This window comes from Cetorhinus maximus, chromosome 3, assembly GCF_964194155.1.
Source record: "Cetorhinus maximus chromosome 3, sCetMax3.hap1.1, whole genome shotgun sequence".
In the NCBI taxonomy this organism is placed as follows: Eukaryota; Metazoa; Chordata; class Chondrichthyes; order Lamniformes; family Cetorhinidae; genus Cetorhinus; species Cetorhinus maximus.
Window position 1 is genome coordinate 79,350,516 of NC_135881.1, and position 23,063 is coordinate 79,373,578.

The 23,063-nt window shown below is 42.1% G+C and overlaps 1 protein-coding gene across 1 annotated transcript in view; it reads left to right on the forward strand.

The window, feature by feature from the left end:
• The window catches only part of LOC144678744 (cullin-1), a 129,588-nt gene extending 110,296 nt beyond the window's left edge, over window positions 1-19,292 (forward strand). Inside the window, exons 17-22 of the mRNA XM_078538607.1 lie at window positions 2,781-2,873; window positions 3,206-3,253; window positions 3,340-3,422; window positions 3,505-3,610; window positions 13,820-13,933; window positions 18,646-19,292. Coding sequence (XP_078394733.1) covers window positions 2,781-2,873; window positions 3,206-3,253; window positions 3,340-3,422; window positions 3,505-3,610; window positions 13,820-13,933; window positions 18,646-18,726 — 525 coding nt within the window. The 3' untranslated portion in view covers window positions 18,727-19,292. The remainder of the gene's footprint in view (window positions 1-2,780; window positions 2,874-3,205; window positions 3,254-3,339; window positions 3,423-3,504; window positions 3,611-13,819; window positions 13,934-18,645) is intronic.
• Window positions 19,293-23,063: the final 3,771 nt, after the last annotated feature.

Sequence of the window (23,063 nt, forward strand, 5' to 3'; positions counted from 1 at the left end):
AATGGTCCACATACTGGACGCAATTGCTTTTACAATGGAAGGATTAGGATAGGCAGAATGAGAATGAAAGCACCTTTAGCAGATCTGGCTATTGGAGCAGAAGACAGAATTTGGAACAGCGATAGTAGGTAAATGAATCCCAGGAATGCACAAGGAACAGTTAATAGCTGCTTCAGATATGACTCAAAGTATCATTATGTGATGCACAAAGTGGAGAGTCAGGATCCTCAACATAATGCAGAGATTTTTGAGGAAAAGGATGAAAGTAAGAATGAACCCTAATCAATTATATGGATAAGGAGTTTTAGTATTGTAATGAATGCGTTAGTCGCAGACTCATTTAACTGTTCAGTGCTTGCACTTCAACACTACGTGCAACGTATTGTTTAAAATGTTACTTTGGTTCACAGTAGTCGATGCAAGGTTATAAAATACAGAAGGAATACTTATTTTAGGTTTAGTGTTGACAACGCAATTGAGGTTACTAAGGAGAGTTGTAATTCCATGCAAGCCATTTGGAGTAGGTCATTTTATCAATACTGATGTAACCTCTAGTGAGATACCTATGAAAAAGGTACAAATGAAACGTGACATGGAACATGATGAGGCAATTACCTTTAAAAAGTTAGGCTGCAGTTTACCCAGGAAAGGCATTATTGTACTTCCTTAACAAAGCCAGATGTTTCTTGTTAATGTTAAAACAAATATTAATGGCATCAAATGTTAAGATTCAGAGAGGAAAAAACAGCAAATTGTCTTATTGTAGATAATTTGTTCAACTTCCTTGTTGGAGGTTAAAAATTCTGCTAAAGACTGCATGGGTGTTTGATGAAAAGTATAAAGGGCTAATAGAAGAGATTAGTAAGAAGTGTGAAATTTATAAAAAGTATCTCAGGATGCTGCCGCAACTTATGTAAGCCTTCCATTGGCATGTGACTTCAGTGAGGTAGTTACCATGGATCTTAAGATCTGAGACAAAGAAATATTTTCATTCTACATTTAATAGACCTGGCAATTAGATTTAGTCTTTCTGTAAAACTTGCTTGTTTGATGACTATCCAAAAATACTGTTTCCAAAAATAGAATGAAATACATAGGGTTTGATGCAATAAAGGGAATTTCAATGCATTGGTAAGATCCAAGAAGGAAGCGCACAATCCATCTTTAGTCCTGGTTACAGTCCTGATTGCAAGGTGACCAAGGCTGAGAAATATTCAGGGGCACTTGACATTTTGGATGGGTAGCAGAAAGGAAAAGCAGAGTAGCTCTCTTAATAAGGAATGGGGTCAGTACAGTAGTGATAAATGATACAAAAGCATTCTAATGAAGAGTTGTCATCAACTTGAAACATTCTCTTCACAGACGCTGCCTGACCTGCTTGAGTATTTCCAATATTTTCTGACTGACTGAAGCCAGCTGTTGGGTTAGGAGATATGCATGTAATGTGTAACTCTGTAAATAAATATGAAAGTCTAAAGATTAGCTCCAGATTTATCCTTCAACTGGCTTTCTGGAAAAAAACACTCCGGATGCAATTGGAACTATACCTTGGGCTGTATGTTTACCTGTTCCCCACATTGTTCCTGTTTCTGACAGTTGCGTATCCTGAAATTCTATTTAGGAGTTAATACTCCATATATATTTTGTATGTATATCCACTACACAAGTGGCAAGTAACATTTGTGCCGCACAAGTGCCAGGCAATGACCATCTCCAACAAGAGAGAACCTAACCATCGCCCCTTGACATTCAATGGCATTACCATCGGTAAATTCCCCACTGTCAACATCCTGAGGGTTACCATTGACCAGAAACTGAAGGGAGCTAGCCACATAAGTACTTTGGCTACAAGTGCAGGTCTCAGAGGCTAGGAATCCTGTGGCAAGTAACTCGCCTCCTGACTTCCAAAAGCCTGTCAACAATCTACAAGGTGCAAGTCAGGAATGTGATGGAATACTCCCCACTTGCCTGGATGAGTGCAGCTCCCACAACACTCAAGAAGCTTGACACCATCCAAGACAAAGCAGCCCACTTGATTGGCATCACATCCATAAACATTCACTCCCTCCACCACTGATGAACAGTGGCAGCTGTGTTTACCATCTACAAGATGCACTGTAGAAACTAATCAAGTCTCCTTAAGCAGCACCTTCCAAATCTACGACCTCTACCATCTAGAAGGACAAGGGCAGCAGATACATGGGAATACCACCACCTGGATGTTCGCCTCCAAGCTGCTTACCATCCCGACCTGGAAATATATCGCCGTTCCTTCACTGTCGCTGGGTCAAAATCCTGGAACTACCTCCGTAACAGCACTATGTGTGTGTCTACACCACAGGGACTGCTGTGGGTCAAGAAGGCACCTCACCACCACCTTCTCAAGGGCAATTGGGGATGGGCAATAAATGCTGGCCTAGCCAGTGATGCCCATATCCCATAAATGAATTTAAAAAAAACAATTTTCAGCATGTTTTTGCCAGATTTGTGGCAACCAGAAAGATGCCTGCCAAATTTACTGAATGATATTTGAGTTCATCTATTATAAGTGTGTTGGTTTTACTCACTCAACAGAATATTAGTGTTTTACATCTATCGTTTGCCATTGAGTTTGTTTTGTTACAGCTGTGTTTTTTTTCTTACTATTGGGTATTAAATTGCCTAATACAAGTTATGGTACGTTTTCCTCCCCATCATCATCGTGCATTATGCACAGCAGTAGTTTGTTAGGGTCTTTCTCTAAATACTCAGGATGTAATCATCTGCTTTTCTTTTCAAAGGCATCCACATTCCAGATGGCGATCCTACTTCAGTATAACACAGAGGATGCCTACACTGTTCAGCAGTTAACAGACAGCACTCAAATCAAAATGGTAAGAGCAGGGAGAAGGCAAAAATAACTATCCTTAATGACCTTGATGTTTGATCCAACAAGAACAGGGAGATTTAACTGCGTTGCACATTGATAAAGAACAGAAAATGGTGACGATTTTGGGATAATGCCAGGAAAAAAAAAATTGCAGTCACGTTATGGTATTGTAGTTAAACAAATTGTTACTTGATGGTTCTCAGCAGCAGGTGTAATTAGTCAAATTTCTTGATCTCTCAGTAGCTGCCTTTTATGTGCATTATTTTGTTCAGGATAGGATAAGGTATTTGGCTTCAAACTTGAAATTGTGGTAATATTTTTTGATATTAATTACAGGACATCTTGGTACAGGTTTTACAGATATTGTTGAAGTCCAAACTGCTGGTAAGTGCTGATTTATTGTTCAAAGGCAATAGCCATCAAACAATCAAATACGTAACTTGTCTTGATCAGTTTCTTTTTTAAATTAGGTTTTGGAAGATGAGAGTGCAAATGTGGATGAAGTAGAGATGAAGCCTGACACATTAATCAAACTGTACTTGGGGTACAAAAAGTAAGTGATGTTGAAGTAATAAAAAAAAGCTGTCGAACATATGTTTGGATCATGTTTCCTAAACTGAACATTTTTTATATAGTAAAAAGCTGAGAGTGAACATTAATGTACCGATGAAGACCGAGCAGAAACAAGAGCAAGAGACCACACACAAAAACATAGAAGAAGATAGGAAGCTGTTGATTCAGGTAGGCCCTTTTGGAGATAAATATGTTGATTCATGACTTTTTCAGCTTGACTATTGCCTGATCACCTGCAGCCCACATTGCCGTTTTTGTTTTTACTATGATAGTTGTGTATTTCTAAAAAAGATTAGCAATGAACAATTCCGCCAACGTGAGGTGAGAGTGACAACATTTGACTGCGTGTGGCATCACGAAGCCCTAGCAAAACTGGAGTTGATGGGAATCAGTGGGAAAACTTTCTGCTATTTGGAGTCATACATGGCACAAAGGAAAATGGTTGCAGTTGTTGAAGGTCCATCATCTCAGTTCCAGGACATCACTGCAAGAGCTCTTCAGGGTAGTTCCCTAGGCCCAACCACCTTCAGCTGCTTTATCAATGACCTTCCTTCCATCATAAGGTCAGAAGTAGGAATGCTCGCTGATGATCGCACAATGTTCAGGACCATTCGCAACTCCTCTAGACACTGGAGCAATCCATATTCAAATGCAGCAAGACCTGGACGATATCTAGACTTGGGCTGACAAGTGGCAAGTAACATTCATGCCACACAAGTGCCAGGCAATGACCATCTCCAACAATAGAGAACCTAACCATCGCCGCTTGACGTTCAATGGCATTACCATCGCTGAATCCCCCACTATCAACATCCATTGACCAGAAACTCAACTGGTCTAGCCATATAAATACTGTGGCTACAAAAGCAGGCCAGAGGCTAGGAATCCTGAGGCAAGTAACTCACCTCCTGACTCCCCAAAGCACGTCCACCATCTACAAGGCACAAGTCAGGAGTGCGATGGAATACTCCCCACTTGCATGGATGAGTGTAGCTCCAACAACACTCAAGAAGCTTGACACCATCCAGGACAAGACAGCCCACTTGATTGGCACCACATCCACAAACATTCACTCCCTCCACCACTGATGAACATTGGCAGCTGTGTTTACCATCTACAAGATGCATTACAGGAACCCTTTAGTAGCCAGACACAATTTGTTAAGCCGTGTTTTACAATCAGCGAATGAGTGTTTAAAGTACAGCAAATCTGCAAATTAATATAAGTTAATTTCAGTTTTTCCTTCTAATTATTAAAAAAGAGAGACCCTTTCAGTGGAGTTAAAAAAAAAATCACTACTTGTACAAAAGCAAAATATTGGATGCTGGAAATCTGAAATGAAAACTGAAAATGCATGGTGATATGTCACAGACCTGAAATGTTAACACTGTTTCTCTCTCTACCAGGCCTGCTGTTTGTTTTTAGCATTTTCTGTTTTATTTCATTTTTCTTGGACATTCTTTCTCGAGCCCCCTTCCTCAGCTCATCTGCTGCTGAAACCCACAGTAATGCCTTTATTACCTTTAGACATTTACTCTCCTGTTTTCCTGGCCGGCCTCAACCCTCCATCATTCAGCCTTTATAAGTTTGAACTCACCCAAAATTCTGCTGCCTCGGTACTAACTTGCCATAGAAAGAGTACAACGAAGATTCACCGGACTAATCTCTGAGATTGTGGGATTGTCCTGAGAGGTGAGATCGAGGAGACTGGCCCATATGCTCTAGTTTAGAAGAATGAGGTGATCTCGTTGAAACATACAAAATTCTTACAGGACTCAACAGGGTTAATGCAGGAAGGATGTTTCCCTGGACTAGGAGGCCTAGAACCAGGCGACGCATTCTCAAAATAAGAGGTAGGCTATTTAGGACTGGGATGAGGAATTTCTTCACCCAGAGGGTGAATCTTTGGGTTTCTCTACTCCAGTGGGCTGTGGAGACTGAGTTATTGAGTATATTCAAGACAGAGATTGATGGATTTCTAGATATTAAAGTTATCAAAGGATATGGATATAGTGTGAGGAAAATGGCTTTGAGGTAGAAGATCAGCCATGATCTAGTTGAATGACAGAACAGGCTCGAGGAGCTGAATGGCCTACTCCTATTTCCTTTGTTTCTCTCACTAAGTCCCATTCACTAATCAGCCATACGTTTACTGAACCTGCATTGGATCACAGTCTGGCAATGCCTCATTTAAAATTCTCATCCCTATTTTCAATCCCTCCATGACTTTGCCTCTACCTATCTCTAACCTCCTCCAGCCCTGCAACCCTCGAACATCTCTGCATTGTTCGATTTCTGATCGCTTGCAAGTCCCTGATCCTCCACCCTGCCCCCCAATCCCCTTTACGAAGCAATCTACCTCTGATCAAGCTTTTGGCATCAGTCCTAATATCTCCTTATGTGGCTCAGCATCAAATGTTGTTTGATAACAGTACTATAGAAATGCAAGCTGTTTTTGCTGAAATCTGACCAGCCATATAAAGCTATACCCTCTCCTCTTATAAGGGACTTGCTGCCTCACTACTAACTTTGTTGGAAAGATAAGCTTAGATAATGAGACTTGTGATGAAAAATGTTCAGACAGGTTTGGGCTACATGATTGTTTCTGTGCTGTATAATTGACTATTGCTGTAACTTTCTAAGTTGAATCTTAAAATACCGTAATTAGAATTAATTTCCTGTGAAGGCAAATTCTGTTCTCCTAGCTAAGCAATTCTAGAAAAATTCCAACCTGAAAGGCTAGATTTCAAGCATATCCTCAAATTTATTTTGCAATTTTAGTGGATCTTATTGTATGTGGATTTTGTTTACCTACTGGTAGTACAATTTTAAAGGGGATGCACAAACAGAGAGATATGGGAGTATATGTACACAAATCTTGTAAGCTGGCAGCACAAATTGAAAGATCCATGAAAGCATATGGGATCATTGGCGTTATAAACAGAAGTAGAGTACTAAAGGAAGTTTTGCTAAACAAGCAGTTGACGCCTGACTAGCACATTATGGAGTGCACTGCTGGGCATCATACTTGAGGAAGGATGCAGAGAAGATTTACTAGAATGGCACCAGGGATGTGAGACTTCACCTACATGGAGAGATTAGAGAAGCTGGGGTTCTCTTAGACCAGTGAAGATTAGAGGGATATTGAATAGAGTTCTTCGGCTACTTGCAATCTGTATGAATGACTTAGATGAGGTGGCCAAATATAATGTATGCAAGTTGCTGGTGATACAAAACTAGGTGGGAAAGTAAGCTGTGATGAAGACTCAAAGGTGTTTAATTGGGTGAGTGAGAAAGTGGCAGGTGGAGTATAATGTGGGGGTAGAATAGAAAAGCAAAATATTTTTTAAACGGTGTAACGTTGTTAAATGTTCTATTTGGTGGGTTAGAAACTAGAAGCAGGAGTAGGCCATTCGGCCCTTTGAGCCTGCTCCACCATTCAATGTGATCATGGCTGATCCTCCATCGATGCCATACTCCCGCTCTCTCCCCATACCCCTTGACGCCTTTAGAGTCTATAAATCTATTTCCTCCTTAAATATATTCAGTGACTTCAGTGTCCTCCACAGTCTTTTGTGGTAGAGAGTTCCACAGGTTCACCACCCTCTGAATGAAGAAGTTTCTCCTGATCTCAGTCTTAAATGGCCTATCCCATACCCTGAGACTGTGACCCCTTGTCCTAGACCTCCTAGCCAGAGGAAGCATCATCCCTGTATCCAGTCTGTCCAGCCCTGTCAGAATTTTATAGGTTTCAATGAGATTTCCTCTCATTCTTCTAAACTCCAGTGACGACAGGCCCACTTGGCCCAATCTCTCCTCATATGACAATCCTGCCATGCCAGGAATCAGTCTAGTGAACTTTCCCTGCACTCCCTCCATGGCTACTATATCCTTTCTTGCGTAAGCAGACCAAAACTGCGCACACTACTCGCCAAAGCCTTGTACAGCTGCAGTAAGACACCCTTGCTCCTGTACTCAAGTCTCCTCGCAATGAAGGCCAACATACCATTTGCCTTCTTAACTGCTTGCTGCACCTGCAGTGATTGATGTACAAGGACACCTAAGCCCCTTTGTTTATCAACATTTCCCAACCTATCACTATTTAAATAATACTCTGCCATTCTGTTTTTCCTACCGAAGTGGATGACTTCATACTTATCCACGTTATATTTCATCTACCGTATGTTTGTCTATTCACTAAATTTGTCTAAATCAACTTGAAGTCTCTTAACATCCTCCTCATCACTCACGTTCCCATCAAGCTTCGTGTCATTAGCAAACTTGGAAATATTACATTTGGTTCCCTCATCCAAATCATTGATATAATAGCTGGGCCCAAGTACTGATCCCTGCAGTACCCCATAGTCACCGCCTGCCATTCTGAAGAAGGTCCATTCATTCCTACTCTGTTTCCTGTCTGCTAACCAATTCTCAGTCCATGCCAATATATTACCCCCAATCCCATGTGCTTTAATTTTGCATACTAATCTCTTATGTGGGACTTTATCAAAAGCTTTCTGAAAATCCAACTCCACAACATCCATTGGTTCTCCCTTAGCTATTCTGCTAGTTACATCCCCAAAAATCTCCAGTAGGTTTGTCAAACATGATTTCCCTTTCTTAAATCCATGCTTTTTTTTAATTCATTCATGGGATGTGGGCTTTGCTGACTGGGCCAGCATTTATTGCCCATTCCTAGTTGCCCTGGAGAAGGTGGTGGTGAGCTGCTGCCTTCAACTGCTGCACTCCATGTGGTGTGGGTACACCCACAGTGCTGTTAGGAAGGGAGTTCCAGGGTTTTGACCCAGCGAGAGTGAAGGAACAGCGATATATTTCAAAGTCAGGATGGTGAGTGACTTGGAGAGAAACTTCCAGGTGCTGGTGTTCCCATCTGTCTGCTACCCTTGTCATTGTAGATGGTAGTGGTCGTGGGTTTGGAAGGTGCTGTCGAAGGAGCCTTGGTGAATTCCTGAAACGCATCTTGTAGATGGTATACACTGCTGCTACTGTACATTGGTGGTGGAGGGAGTGAATGTTTGTGGATGTGGAATCAAATGGGCTGCTTTGTCCTAGATGGTGTCAAGCTTCCTGAGTATTGTGGGAGTTGCACTCATCCAGGCAAGTGGGGAGCATTCCATCACACTCCTGACTTGTGCCTTGTAGGTGGTGAACAGGCTTTGGGGAGTCAGGAGGTGAGTTACTTGCCACAGGATTCCTAGCCTCTGACCTGCTCTTGTAGCCACAGTATTTATATGACTAGTCCAGTTCAGTTTCTGGCCAATAGTAACCCCCAGGATGTTGATTGTGGGGGATTCAGTGATGGTAATGCCATTGAACATCAAGGGCTGATGGTTGGACTCTCTCTTGTTGGAGATGGTCGTTGCTTGACACTTGTGTAGTGTGAATGTTACTTGCCGCTTGTCAGACCAAGCCTGGGTGTAGCCCAGGTCTTGCTGCATTTGAACATAGACTGCTTCAGTATCTGAGGAGTCGCAAATGGTGCTGAACATTGCACAATCATCAGCGAACATCCCCACTTCTGACCTTATGATGGAAGGAAGGTCATTGAAGCAGCTGAAGATGGTTGGGTCATGGACACTACCCTGAGGAACTCCAGTCATGTCTTGGAGCTGAGATGACTGACCTCCAACAACCACAACCATCTTCCTTTGTGCTAGGTATGACTCCAACCAATGGAGAGTTTTCCCCCTGATTCCCGTTGATTCCAGTTTCGCTAGGGCTTCTTGATGCCACACTCTGCCAAATGCTGCCTTGATGTCAAGGGCAGTCACTCTCGCCTTACCTCGGGAGTTCAGCTGTTTTGTCCATGTTTGAACCAAGGCTGTAATGAAGTCAGGAGATGAGTGACCCTGGCGGAACCAGAACTGGGCGTCAGTGAACAGGTCATTGCTAAGGAAGTGCCGCTTGATAGCACTGTTGTTGACCCCTTTCCATTACTTTACTGTTGATGGCGAGTAGACCGATGGGGTGATAATTGGCTGGGTTGGATTTGTCCTGCTTTTTGTGTCCTGGACATACCTGGGCAATTTTCCACATAGTTGGGTAGATGCCAGTGTTGTAGTTGTACTGGAACAGCTTAGCTATGGGCGCAGCAAGTTCTGGAGCACAAGTCTTCAGTACTATTGTCGGAATATTGTTAGGGCCCATAGTCTTTGCAGTATCCAGTACCTTCAGCCGTCTCTTGATATCACGTGGAGTGAATCGAATTGGCTGAAGACTGGCATCTTTGATATTGGGGATCTTCGGAGGAGGCCAAGATGGATCATCCGCTCGGCACTTGGCTGAAGATTGTAACAAATGCCTTATCTTTTGCACCGATGTGCTGGGCTCCTCTATCGTCGAAGATGGGGATATTTGTGGAGCCGCCTCCTCCAGTGAGTTATTTAATTGTCCACCACCATTCACGACTGGATGTGACAGGACTGCAGAGCATAGATCTAATTCGTTGGTTGTGGGATCACTTAGCCCCGTCTATCACTTGCTGCTTATGCTATTTGGCACACAAGTAGCCGTGTTATAGCTTCACCAGGTTGACACCTCATTTTTAGGTATGCCTGGTGCTGCTCCTGATATGCCCTCCTGCACTCGTTGAACCAGGGTTGATCCCCTGGCTTGATGGTAATGATAGAGTGGGGGATATGCCGGGTCATGAGATTGCGTTCGAGTACAATTCTTCTGCTGCTGCTGATGGCCCACAACGTCTCATGGATGCCCAGTTTTGAGTTGCTAGATCTGTTCAAAATCTATCCCATTTAGCATGGTGGTAGAGCCACACAACACAATAGAGGGTATCTTCATTGTGAAACTGGGACTTTGCCTCCACAACGACTGTGCGGTGGTCACTCCTACCCATACTGTCATGGACAGATGCATCTGCAAGGCAAGTTGGTGAGGATGAGGTCATGTATGTTTTCCCCTCTTGTTGGTTCCCTCACCACCTGCCGCAGACACAGTCTAGCAGCTGTGGGTCAGTCATGGTGCTACCGAGCCACTCTTGGTGATGGACTTTGAAGTCCCCTGCCCAGAGTACATTTTGCATCTTTGCCACCCTCAGTGCTTCCTCCAGGTGGTGTTCAACATGGAGGAGCTCTGATTCATCAGCTGAGGGAGGGCGGTACGTGGTAATCAGCAGGAGGTTTCCTTGCCTATGTTTGACCTGATGCCATGAGACTTCAGGGGGTCTGGAGTCGATACTGAGTACTCCCAGGGCAACTCCCAAACGTATACCACTGTGCTGCCAGCTCTGCTGGGTCTGTCCTTCTGGTGGGACAGGGCATACCCAGGGGTGGTGTCTGGGACATCATTTGTAAACTATGTTTCTGCGAGGATGACTATATCAGGCTGTTGCTTGACTAGTCTGTGAGACAGCTCTCCCAATTTTGGCACTAGACCCCAGATGTTAGTAAGGAGGACTTGGCAAGGTTGACAGGGCTGAGATTGCCATTGGCGTTTCCGGTGCCCAGGTCGATGCCGGGTGGTCCATCCAGTTTCATTCCTTTTTTGTGACTTTGTAGCATTTTGTTACAACTGAGTGTCTTGCTAGGCCATTTCAGAGGGCATTTAAGAGTCAACCACATTGCTGTGGGTTTGGAGTCATGTGTAGGCCAGACCAGGTAAGGATGACAGATTTCCTTCTCTAAAGGGCACCCCAGATGGGTTTTTACAGCAATCGACAATGGTTTCATGGTCATCATTAGACTTTTACTTCCAGATTTTTATTGAATTCAAATTCCATCATCTGCCATGGCGGAATTCGAACTCGGGTTCCCAGAGCATTACCCTAGGTCTCTCGATCACTAGTCCAGCGACAATACCACTATGCCATCACCTCCCCACTTTGCTGACTTTGTCAAATCCCATCGACGTTTTCTAAGTGTCCTGTTATCACATCCTTTATAATAGATTCCAGCATTTCCCCTACCACTGACATTAGGCTAACTGGTGTGTAATTCACTGTTTACTCCCTCCCTCCTTTTCTAAGTAGTGGGGTTACATTTGCCACTCTCCAATCTGCTGCAAATGTTCCAGAATCTACAGAGTTTTGAAGATGACAACCAACGCATCCATTATTTCCATGACCACCTCCTTTAGTACCCTGGGATGTAGATTATCAAGCCCTGGGGATTTATCGGCTTTCAATCCCATTAATTTCTCCAGCACTTTTTTTTTAGCAATACTAAATTCCTTCAATTCCTCCTCCTTGCTAGACTCTTGGTTCCCTAGCATTTCTGGAAAGTTATTTATGTTTTCCTCCGTGAAGACAGAACTAAAGTAGTTATTTAATTGCTCTGCCATTTCCTTGTTCTCTATTATAAGTTCCCCCGTTTCAGGCTGTAAGGGACCTACGTTTGTCTTCACTAATCTTTTTCTTTTTACATACTTGTAGAAGCCTTTATGGCCAGCTTTTAAGTTCCTTGCAAGTTTACTCTCATACTCAATTTCTCTCCTTTTAATAAATATCTTGGTCCTCTTTTACTGAATTCTAAACTACTCCCAATCCTCAGGCTTGCTACTTTTTCTAGCAACATGAGATGACTCCTCTTTGGTTTTAATTCTATTCTTAATTTCTTTTGCTAGCCAAGGTTGGGCCACTTTTCCTGTTATGTTTTTGTGCCAGAAAGAAATGTATAACTGTTGCAATGCATACATTCGTTCCTTAAATATTAGCCATTGCCTATCCCCCGTTATGCCTTTTAATGAAGCTCCCCAATTTTTTTTACCCAGCTTCCCTGTCATCCCTTCGTAGTTTCCTTTGTTTAGATTTAGGACCCTAGTTTCGGATTGGGCTACTTCACTTTCCATCCTAATAAATAATTCTATCGTGTTATGGTCACTGTTCCCTAAAGGACCCTGCACAACAAGATTATTAATTAACCCCTTCTCATTGCACAATACCAAATCTGGGATAGCCTGTTCTCTAGTTGGTTCCTCGACATACTGGTCTAAAAAAAAATTTTGTACAAGCTCCAGGAATTCATCTGCCACAGAATTATTGCTAATATGGTTTGCACAGTCTATATATAGATTAAAGTCACCCATGATTATTGTAGCACTCTGTGACCTGCATCTCTAATTTCCTGTTTAATGCTATCCCCTACCTTGCCACGACTGTTTGGAGGCCTATAGACAACTCCCACTATGTTTTCTGCCCCTTGTTGCTTCTTAGCTCCACCCAGACTGATTCTACATCTAGATTTTCTAAGCCAATATCCTCTCTCACTATTGCACTGATTCCATCCTCAACTAACAATGTCACCCCACCTCTTTTTTTGCCTTCCTAAATATCGAGTACCCTTGGATATTCAGTTCCCAGCCTTGGTCACCCTGTAGCCATGTCTCCATAATCGCAATCATATTGTACCCATTTACATTTATTTTCACTCTTAATTTGTCTACTTTATTGTGAATGCTCCATGCATTCAGCTACAGTGCCTTTAGACTTCTGTTTTTAACATTTTTACACATCCCTTTTTGTACTATTGCCCTATTCGCTGCTAGCCCTTGTTTCCTCTGCTTTCCACTTTTGCTTTCTACTTTTCTGTATTTAATTCCTATCTTTGTTTCCCTCTCTTGTGCCTCCCCGCTCAGGTTCCCATTCCCCTGCCAATCTAGTTTAAACCCTCCCCCACAAGTGTTAGCAAATACCTCTGCCGGAATATTGGCCCCAGTCCTGCTGGGGTGCAACCCATCCAGCTTGTACAGGTCCCATCGTCCCCAGAATCGGTTCCAATGCCTCAGGAATCTAAATCCACCCCCCCCACGCCATCTCTTCTGGCAATGTTCCTTCCGTGCAGCAACATGAAAGCCCCCAATGCAGGCTGTGCACAATTTGGCTGCTTTAAATTACCATGCAAAAAAATTTAAAGGGGCCATGCTCTTAAATAAATTGCCCATGCACTCCACACAAAAGAAATAAAGGGAACATTCTCCACTGCCGCTCCTGTTTCTTATGTAAAATTATGAAGAACTTTGATAGAATAAATAAATAGGAGAAGGATCAGTAACCAGAGGACATATTATTTACAGCAATTGACAAAAGAAGCAGAGGTGAGTTGAACAGACACTTTTTGTATGTACACAGTAAGTTATGATCTGGGACATATTCCGTGAAAGGGTGATGGAAGCAGATTTGGTAATAATTTTCAAAAGGAAGTTGAATAAATATTCAATGGGGAAGTGTTAGCAGGGCTTTGAGGAAAGGGGAGGGCACTGGGATTTCTGTTCAAAGACCTGGCACAGCAATACTGGGCAAATAACTGCCTCCTGTGCTATATCATTTTATGGTTCTAATCTGCAGTTAAATCTTGGAACAAGTGGCGTAATCTTCCATTCCTTGATATTCTTTCTATCTCCAAGGCTGCAATTGTGCGAATAATGAAGATGAGAAAAGTTCTGAAACATCAGCAGTTACTGGCAGAGGTACTGAATCAACTCTCTTCCAGATTCAAACCTAGGGTCCCAGTCATTAAGGTAGGTTCATCAAATATATGTATTTGCATGCATACTAACTATACTTAATCAAAAACTAATATTAAAATATGTGTAAGGGCAGTGGAGGTGGGCAGTTACAACCAATTTCTCTTCTGTCCAGCCCAACCCCTCCACTTTTAGTGCAGTCTTTGCAGCCTTCCTTCTTGGAAGTAAAATGTAACTGTTATTGATGAGTTCTATATATAAAAAAAATTAAACTACATTTTTTATGGCTCCCATTAAATTTTGTAAACTCTGGAAAATTACTTAAAGATTTCTAGGATGGGATTGTTTAGAGACTTCAAACATGGGTTATGCATAGTTAGATACAGAACTAATTAAAACGTAAAACTACATTTTGCAAAACTGGTATCTTTAGAGGTGACAAAACTATGGATATGAGTTGTTACTTTTTATAAAAGCCTGGCTCAAAAAGCAACTGCAAGTAAATAAAAATTCTCAACCTGTTGGCTACGTTGGACAACCAGCTGTCACAAGGCAGTGCCTGAAAATAATAATGAAGCTGTCTCTAAACCAGATTTTGATTTAATAGAAAAGTGATACCCTACAATCACTGTATGGTCATTCCTTGGCATCTGACGTGATGTTATTGGGGTTTTGTGGTAAATAAGGGTAAATTGCACCACATGAGATTCAAAGCATCCTGAGCTGACCAAAGGACCTTGCTTTTTGTAATTAGCATGGAATCTATCCCAACCATTGCAAGTGTTGCAAATTCTACATTGATAAGACTGTGCATCCTCTACACATCTGGCTTTCAGAGCATTGACGTCATTAGCAAAGTAAGGCCACCAACTGGCCAACGCTTGCCGTTGCCAATAGTTGTAAGTGAAACTTAAATGCTTCCAAATTGATGTGAACTTGCAGCAGAAAACTATGGAAATACAGCCTGGAGATGATGTGATTTTCAATCCCAGAGATGGACATATAATCAGTAGTTGCCTGTAATTGGGGATGACAGAAACCTTAAGCCATTGCTCAACTTTAACTTTAATTTGGAAGCATTTAACAACCAAGACACCTACCATTTTACAGGCTCTATTGGATTCAGCGGTTGGGTCCCAGAGCTTATTGGATTAAGAAAAGAATTGCGTGCATTTGAAGGGGTCTCGCAGCTGATCCCAGGACTGTCGAATCCGAGCCTCCGCTCCGCAGCTGCCAATTGCTGCCTTGGAGCTCGCGAGCCCGATTGTTCACCCCACAACCCACAATTTGGTAACCCCTGTACCAAGTTTATATGGACCAGCAAATCTGAATACTGAATTGTGATCTGATTTTGGATAGTGGTAAAGGTAAAGGTGAATCAACTAAGGAGTGATAAAGTCAGTCATGGTTCTGACTTTGGGTTGCTGCTCATTGATCTGTATTGCAGGTTAAGATTGTATGAATATTTGGTGAGATTCAGAATTTGGCTTGGCTGCAGTGCCTTTCTAGACTTCATGAAGACAAGCCATTTGGACTTGTAGGAATACATCCTAGTGAGAAGGAGAACGAAAATTGAAGAGAAAATAAAGCACAGCAGAGAATACTTGAATGCCATAGCACATGACTTAAAAAAGAATCTCATTAATGGTTCTTTGAACCCTGATGTGAGATCACAACCTTGCAATTATTCCCAGTTAGCCATTGTTCTGAAATAATTACGGTATTTCAGATTTAATTTAAAACGTGAGCAGAGTAAATTACTTTCTAAAGACTACTTTAAAATGTACTAATGAATAAAATGTTGACACAATAGGGAATTTCTTTTGAATGATTTCTTTGTTAATATGTCCTTTACTCTTGAAATCATGCAGCTTCTAATTTTAAATTCTTTTATATTTGGTGTGGCAGTTATGGTTCCTTTTGCTGTTGAATGTTAGAATAGCATTCAGGTGGTCTGTATGCAACTCAAGGCACCTTGTTTCTCTATCTCTACAATGCTTACGTTTTACTAGAAAAGTAAATCTATTACGGAGTGTAAAACCAGTTGTGATTCACTACCGCCATTTCACTCTGTTGCCCAAGATGAATTTCTATCCTTTGTGTGCTAACTGAAGTAAATTTTACAACAGATTACAATGAGGTTTATCTTCAGTTACATCACTGCAGTAATAAAAAGTACAGTGCAATTGGAGACAAATATGAAAAATAGTATTTTTTCATCCTGTCTAGCTAGAGTCTAGAATTAATATCATTTTGGGATGCTTAATAATTCACAATACAGTATATCTATGCCCTTCAGGACTGGTAATAGCCATATTTTCTGACCAAAGCTAGTCTTTGAGCTCTATTATATTGCTGCTAAATATTTTTTTTTAAATCTTCTCTGTGACAGCAATATTTGAATATTCCAGAGGTTGGGTAATCACAGGTTTCATACAGATTTCACCTTTGTGTTTAAAATTTGTGATCAATTGATACTTAATGATTTTGGCAACTGTTAGACTTGTTGATTAGCTGAGGTTTTGGGTGCTCAAATCTTTTAACATCTAGAGCAAATCAGTTATTCAGGTGAGTAATAACTAAATATAAAATGACCTGGTGATGTGCAATGAGACAGGATTAATTAGTGACCTCATTGTGAAGTAGCCTCTAGGCACCACTGATCAGAACAAGATAAAATGTCACATTCAGTTTGAGAGTAAGAAATGTGGGTCTAAGACTAGTGTTTTAAATAGCAAGGATATGAAGACAGAATTGGCTACAGTGAACTGGGAAAATAGGTTAAAAGTTAGGACAGTAGAGAACTAGTGGCAGACATTTAAGGAGATATTTCATAACACTCAACAAATATACATTCCATTGAAAAAGACAGACTCTGAGAAGAATGCACATTGGTGGATAGAATCAAATTGGGGAAAAAAAAATACAATACTGTGAAGATTAGTGGTAGGTCAGAAGATTGGACAGATTTTAGAATCCAGCAAAGAATGACTAAAAAAATGAGGGAGAAATTAGAGTATGCGAGCTAACTAGTTAGAAATATAAAAACAAATGGTAAGGGTTTCTAAATCAAGAGGTAAGGGAGAGAGAGGAACTTAAAACAATTACAGGTACTCAGAAAACTCACAACTGAAGGCTGACAAGTCCCATGATGTCCAGGGTCCTAGGGTCTTAAAAAAAAGCAGTTGCAGGGAAAATAGATGCATTGGTTGTGACCTCCCAAAATTCCCTAGATTCTGGGAAGGCCCCAGCAGATTGAAAAATTGCAAATGTAATTCCTCTATCCAAGAAACGAGGGAGTCAGAAAGCAGGAAATTGTTAGCATAACATCTGTCATGGAGAGAATACTAGAATCCATTATTAAGGAGGCAGTAGGAAGACATTTAGAAAATCATAATGCAATCAGTCAGAGTCAGCATGGTTTTGTGAAAGGGAAATTGTGTTTCTCTAATTTATTTGAGTTCTTTTGAGGAAGTAACAAGCAAGATGGATATAGGGAAACCTGTGCATGAGGTACACTTGGATTTCCAAAAAGCATTTGATTAGGTGCCACATCAAAGGTTACTACACAAAATAAGAGCTCATGGAGGTGTTATCTTATGTGGAAAGGTTAAGCAAATTGGGCCTTTACCCATTGGAGTTAGAAGATGATCTTATTGAAGCATATAAGATCCTGAGGAGACTTGACATGGCGGATGCTGAGAGGGCATCTGTCCTTGTGGGGGAATCTAGTACTAGGGGGCACAGTTTAAAACTGTAATTTAAGACAGATTGCTTTTTCCTCAGCGTTGTTAGTCTGTGGAATTCTCTTCCTCAGAGCAATGAAGGCTGGGTCATTGAATTTATTCAAGGCAGAGTTAGATAGATTTTTTGACAGACAAGGGAGTCCAGAGTTATGGGGGCTGTCAGGAAAGTGGAGTTGAGGCCACAGTCAGATCAGTCACAGTCTTATCAAATGGCAGAGCAGGTTTTGGGGGCTGAATGGCCTACTGCTCTTAATTCTTGTCTTTTAAACTGATATACACAATGCAGTAAAATACATTTATGATAGTGCATTAACTTTGCATTAAACATGCGACAAATGATGTATTCAATTTATGCAAAACATGTAAAAAGTATACACATTTATCTGTGTTCACCAAAAATAATACTTGTTTAAAAATCTGACTTAGTTTTACATCTCATCTTGTGCAACTGAGCTTAAAACAGAAAATGTTGGAAATACTCAGCTGGTCAGGGCAGCATCTGCGAAGAGAAAAACAGTTTGCATTGCAGGTCTGTAACCTTTCATCAGAACCTGAAAGTTAATTCTGTTTTTCTCTTCACGGATGCTGCCTGACCTGCTGAGTATTTCCAGCATTTTGTTATTATTCCAGATTTCCAGCATCTGCAATTATTTGGTTTTGTAAAACTGAGTTGTTGAACTCCCTGCAACTATATGACAACAACAAAGTAGTACATAAAATCTACCTGTGTTCATACACCCATATGTGTTAAGAGTTCCAACATTTGCTTAACTATATGGCAGTCAAATGTAGACAATTGCTTTTATTTAAATTATCTGCTAATGTGAAATTATGTGGTGCTAGCTAAGAGTTGTAACTGTAAATTGCCTTCCTTCCAACAAGAGGCTTTTGATTAAAATATTGAATTGGAATCTCTGCACATGTTCCCATTGTCAGACACCTGTTTAATGTATAAAATCTGTACATAAAGGAAGCATTGTATTTGCTTCATACTGAATTATCCTAATTTTTCCTTTGCAGAAATGCATCGACATACTGATAGAAAAGGAGTATTTGGAGCGTGTGGATGGGGAAAAGGACACATACAGTTATTTGGCTTAATATTATAAAAGTGTCCGAATAAAACTTCATTCCTAAGACATACTGGCTTTGAATACAGAGAATGCTATTAGTTTTGTGATAAAGATGGGAATGTAAAAGATTGCATTCTTGAACTCCATTGCAGCCAGTCTGCTGCTCGCTGGACCTCCGGTAACTGTGAGAGTGGAAACCACCAGCCAGTCACATTTACTTTACAGAACTGTTCTCAGGATTGCTACATTTCAATATGTAAATATCGAAAGAAACCCCTAACCTTAATTCAGTAAAGTGATAAAAAAAAAAGGAATTGAACCTTCTACATAGGGGTTGCATGCTACTGCCTATCTGCATTTAAAAACCTTACTTCAGCTATACCTGGTCACCACTGCTCTGAATGTAAGGGGCAGCAGGAAAAAAAACTAATTTATGAATGCAATGTTGGCAGCACTTTCCAAAAGCATACTAGTGAATTTGAACAAGCCCTTTAGAAAATGTGTAATCTGCATTATCTGCTACAAGAAAAACCATTTGTATAGTGTGGTTCATTTTTTAATGTGTGATAAATAAAATTTAATGATTTCTGTAAATGGTGTGACTTCATTTAACACTTAACCTTTTAAATCTGCCAACAAACTGTTGAGGATACAGAGGTATCTTCACTAACCATTCCTCAGTGCAACATTCTGAAATATTTATGTAAGAGTTGTACATTGTGCTTACAAAAGGAAATTATCCAACTTCAGTGAAACCAATTTATAATGTACTCACACACACAATGATGGAAGTGTTTTCTATTATGATGTACCAATTTTTAATGTTTCAGATCACTTTAACTTGTAACTTCAAAGATGCATGAGGGATGCGCTGTTTTGGATTAGTAACTGGACATAGGATTTGTGCACTTCAGCCTTTCTATTAATTATCCTCTTCCCATTTGTTTTGTTGTTGTAAACTCTGCTAAAATGGAATGGTTGATCATGAGTAGCCATCTAAGCTTGTAACACATGAAATGTTGCAGGAAAATCACCACATTGAGTTGGTGTTTAACTTAGGATGTAATTCTCACAAGATGCAGCAGTGCACTGTTTTTATGATTAAATACTTTCCACAGAGTAACTAACACCTTTCAAAAGCCTGTTTTGAACCAGGTTTAATGAGTGAGTGAAGTAAACTTCATAAAGTTATAGGAAAAATTACAGTGATACAGAATTCCTAAGTTCTTGCATCTGGAGGCATGGAGGTGATAACTTAACTTAAATTCTTATTTTGAGACCACCAGATGGATCCTACTCCCTCCCGTACAGTTGTGGAGTGAGTGGAGAGATTTGGATCCCGGAGAGGAATCCTCCTTCATTGTCACTGACTGGGGAAGAAGCGGTGCCGATTGTCGGGGAGCAATCAGGATGTAAAGGAGTTTAAAAATCGCAGGGCTGAAATTAAAAAAGAAAGTTGAGAGCAAAGAGAGGGCATGAAAAAATATCGACAAAAAAAAATCAAGGAAAACACACGTTTTACAAAAACATCAAAAGAGGATAACTAAGGAAAGAGTGGGGCTAATTAGAGAAAAAAGGTAACTGTATGGAGGCACAAGACACAGGCATGGTTCTCACGAGAGGGATGAAGCAAATATTGTAGTTGAATGTAAAATATTGGATGGGATAAAAGTAATGAGAGAGGAACTATTAAGGTATTTAGCATCCTTGAATTGCACCCCAGGCTGTTGAGGGAAACAAGGAAAGAAATAGCGGAGACTCTTGCCCCCAGTTTCCAATTCTCCGGCTGCAGGTGTGGTGCTGGAGGAATGTTCCAAGTGAACCATTGTTTATAAAGGAAGGAATAGCCTATGGGTGGAATTTTCTGTCTCTCTTTTGGCATCATCAACAGGCAATATGGCGAGAAGCCCAAAAATCAGTTTTACAATGTCGTGAAACCAGTTTGCAATCGTCAATGGCGGGCTGCATTTCACGCTGTCGGACGTCAGGAACCTCGTTGTAATACATCTGCATTTCATAATAAACCCAGCTCACTGGAATCGTCCCCCGACTCTGGATCATTCGAGCAAATCAAGCCGACTTATTTCACAATAGCATATATAAGGATTGTGAAATATTGGATGGGATTGCAAGTAATGAGAGGGGAAGTATTAAGCTATTTGGTACCCTTGAAAGGAGGTAGATCTCCAGGCCTGGATGAAATGCATCCCAGGCTGCACTTGGTAGGCTGCACTTCGAGGGGAACTCGGAGATCAGTGCGCAGTAATGTTGTGCAGCGTTTGCCTGGGTTGCCTGTTATGGGAGATGATGGAATAGTGGTATTGCCAATGGACTGGTATTCCAGAGACCCAGGGTAATCTGGGGACCTGGGTTTGAATCCCACCACAGCAGATGGTGAAATTTGAATTCATTAAAAGTCTGATGATGATTATGAAACCCAACTGGTTCACTAATGTCCTTTAGGGAAGGAAATCTGTCCTTACCTGGTCTGGCCTACATGTGACTCCAGACCCACATTAATGTGGTTGACTCCTAAATTCCCTCTGAACAAGGGCATTTAGGGATGGGCAATAAATGCTGGCCTAGCTAGTGACGCCCACATCCCATGAACAAATTTTTAAAAAGACTCTAGGTCGAGGCGAGGACACAGAAGTCGTTTTCTCCTGGCTGGCTGACAGTGTGGTGCCAGGTCAGGGGCTGTCCTGCCAGGGGGAGGAGGAGTGGGGGGGGCCCCAAGGGCTGCACTGCCATTGATGGTAGAGTACAAACACGTGGGGTGGGGAGGGAAGAGGCCACACATAGGGAAACCTTGTATGGTGACCATTCCTCTACAGCTGAGACAGTTCAGGCACAGTCGATTTGACATGCTTGAAGTGGGGCCTCTAGCTTACCTGCCCACTCGAACAACACAGAGGCATGAAAATGCCACTAACTGTTCCAAAGCTTTTCACTCCTCTGGCATAGACTGCAAATTAAAGGGCGTTTTAGTGGACTGCAGAACAATTGGACAACTGGGCAATTTGTACAATCTCCTTGCAAGGGGCTGAGAGTGCCTCCACCGGTGACTGCGGCGCTCACAGCCCGTTGCAATGTCATCATTCCAGTTTGGACCAGTCTCCCCATAGTTCAAGCTAACAATGCAGCCTTGCAATGCGGGTTAGGGGAATGCCTGAGCTGAGAGCACAGTATGTAGTCCAATGGGTGAAGCTGCTGTCAATTGTTCATATGGACTGGGGTGGAGGTGGGTGGGGTTTTGGGCAGCCATGCAGCACATTAAATTTTGGCCATCCAAGTGCTGGCGAGCACACTCTAATGCAGTAAGGAGCCATCAGAGATAACCGAGAGGTTCTTAGAACACCCAAGCTAACCCACGCGTCTCTCTCTTTTTCATCCTGCAGGAGGAGTACATCTGGAGCTTGGAGCCTGGTGACCTAGCTGTGTGCCTCGTGGCATACTGAGAGCGGAGACAAAGGAGAAGAGAGTGATTGAGGCGCCTTGCTGGGAGAGGGAGGAGCAGCACCCTCTAGAAGAAGGGGTGGCAGGGGCTCCCGCACACACTGCTGAAGAGCCATAGTGAGCCATTGCTGCTCGGCGCCTATCTCGACCCCGGGCCTATAGACACCACCTTTCCAGGAGATGACCGAGAACCAGTGTCGCCGAAGACTGCGTATCTCTCGGGAACAGGTCGGTCACATCTGCCAGCTGCTCAGGATTTGGTGCTATGGGGACATGGAGGTCATCCACTGCCCACAGACATGAAAGTGACCACGGAGCTCAATTTTTATGCCAGTAACTCCTTTCAGGGCTCCACAGGTGACCTCTGTGGGATATTGCAAGTCTCCACACAAACGCATCCCATGGGGTCACGGACACCATCTTCATGAAGGCACACACCTTTGTGCATTTCGCCCGGGATCAGGAAAGCCAGGATGCAAGAGTGCTGGGATTTGCCCAGATCTCAAGTTTTCCACAGGTGCAGGGTGCTGTTGACTGCACTCGTGGCGCTTGGATCTGCATTGAATCAAGCAGTCATCTATGTCAATCGCAAGGGCTTCCACTCGCTGAATGTTCAGCTGGTGTGCGACCACCACAAATGCATCCTGCAGGGCTGTGCACAATTCCCAGTGAGCGCCCATGACTCCTACATTCTCAGTTGGTCTCAGATCCCTGATTTCTTCCAGGGTCCACTGAGGCTGCAAGGAATTCTCCTCAAGGACAAGGGCTACCCGCAGAGGACGTGGCTGATGAGATCTATGTGGCGGCCTCAGACTGCAACAGAGCAACGGTACAACGAGGCTCATGCTGCAACTGGCAATTTGGTGGAGCAAACCATCAATATGCTGAAAATGAGGTTCTGGTGCCTGG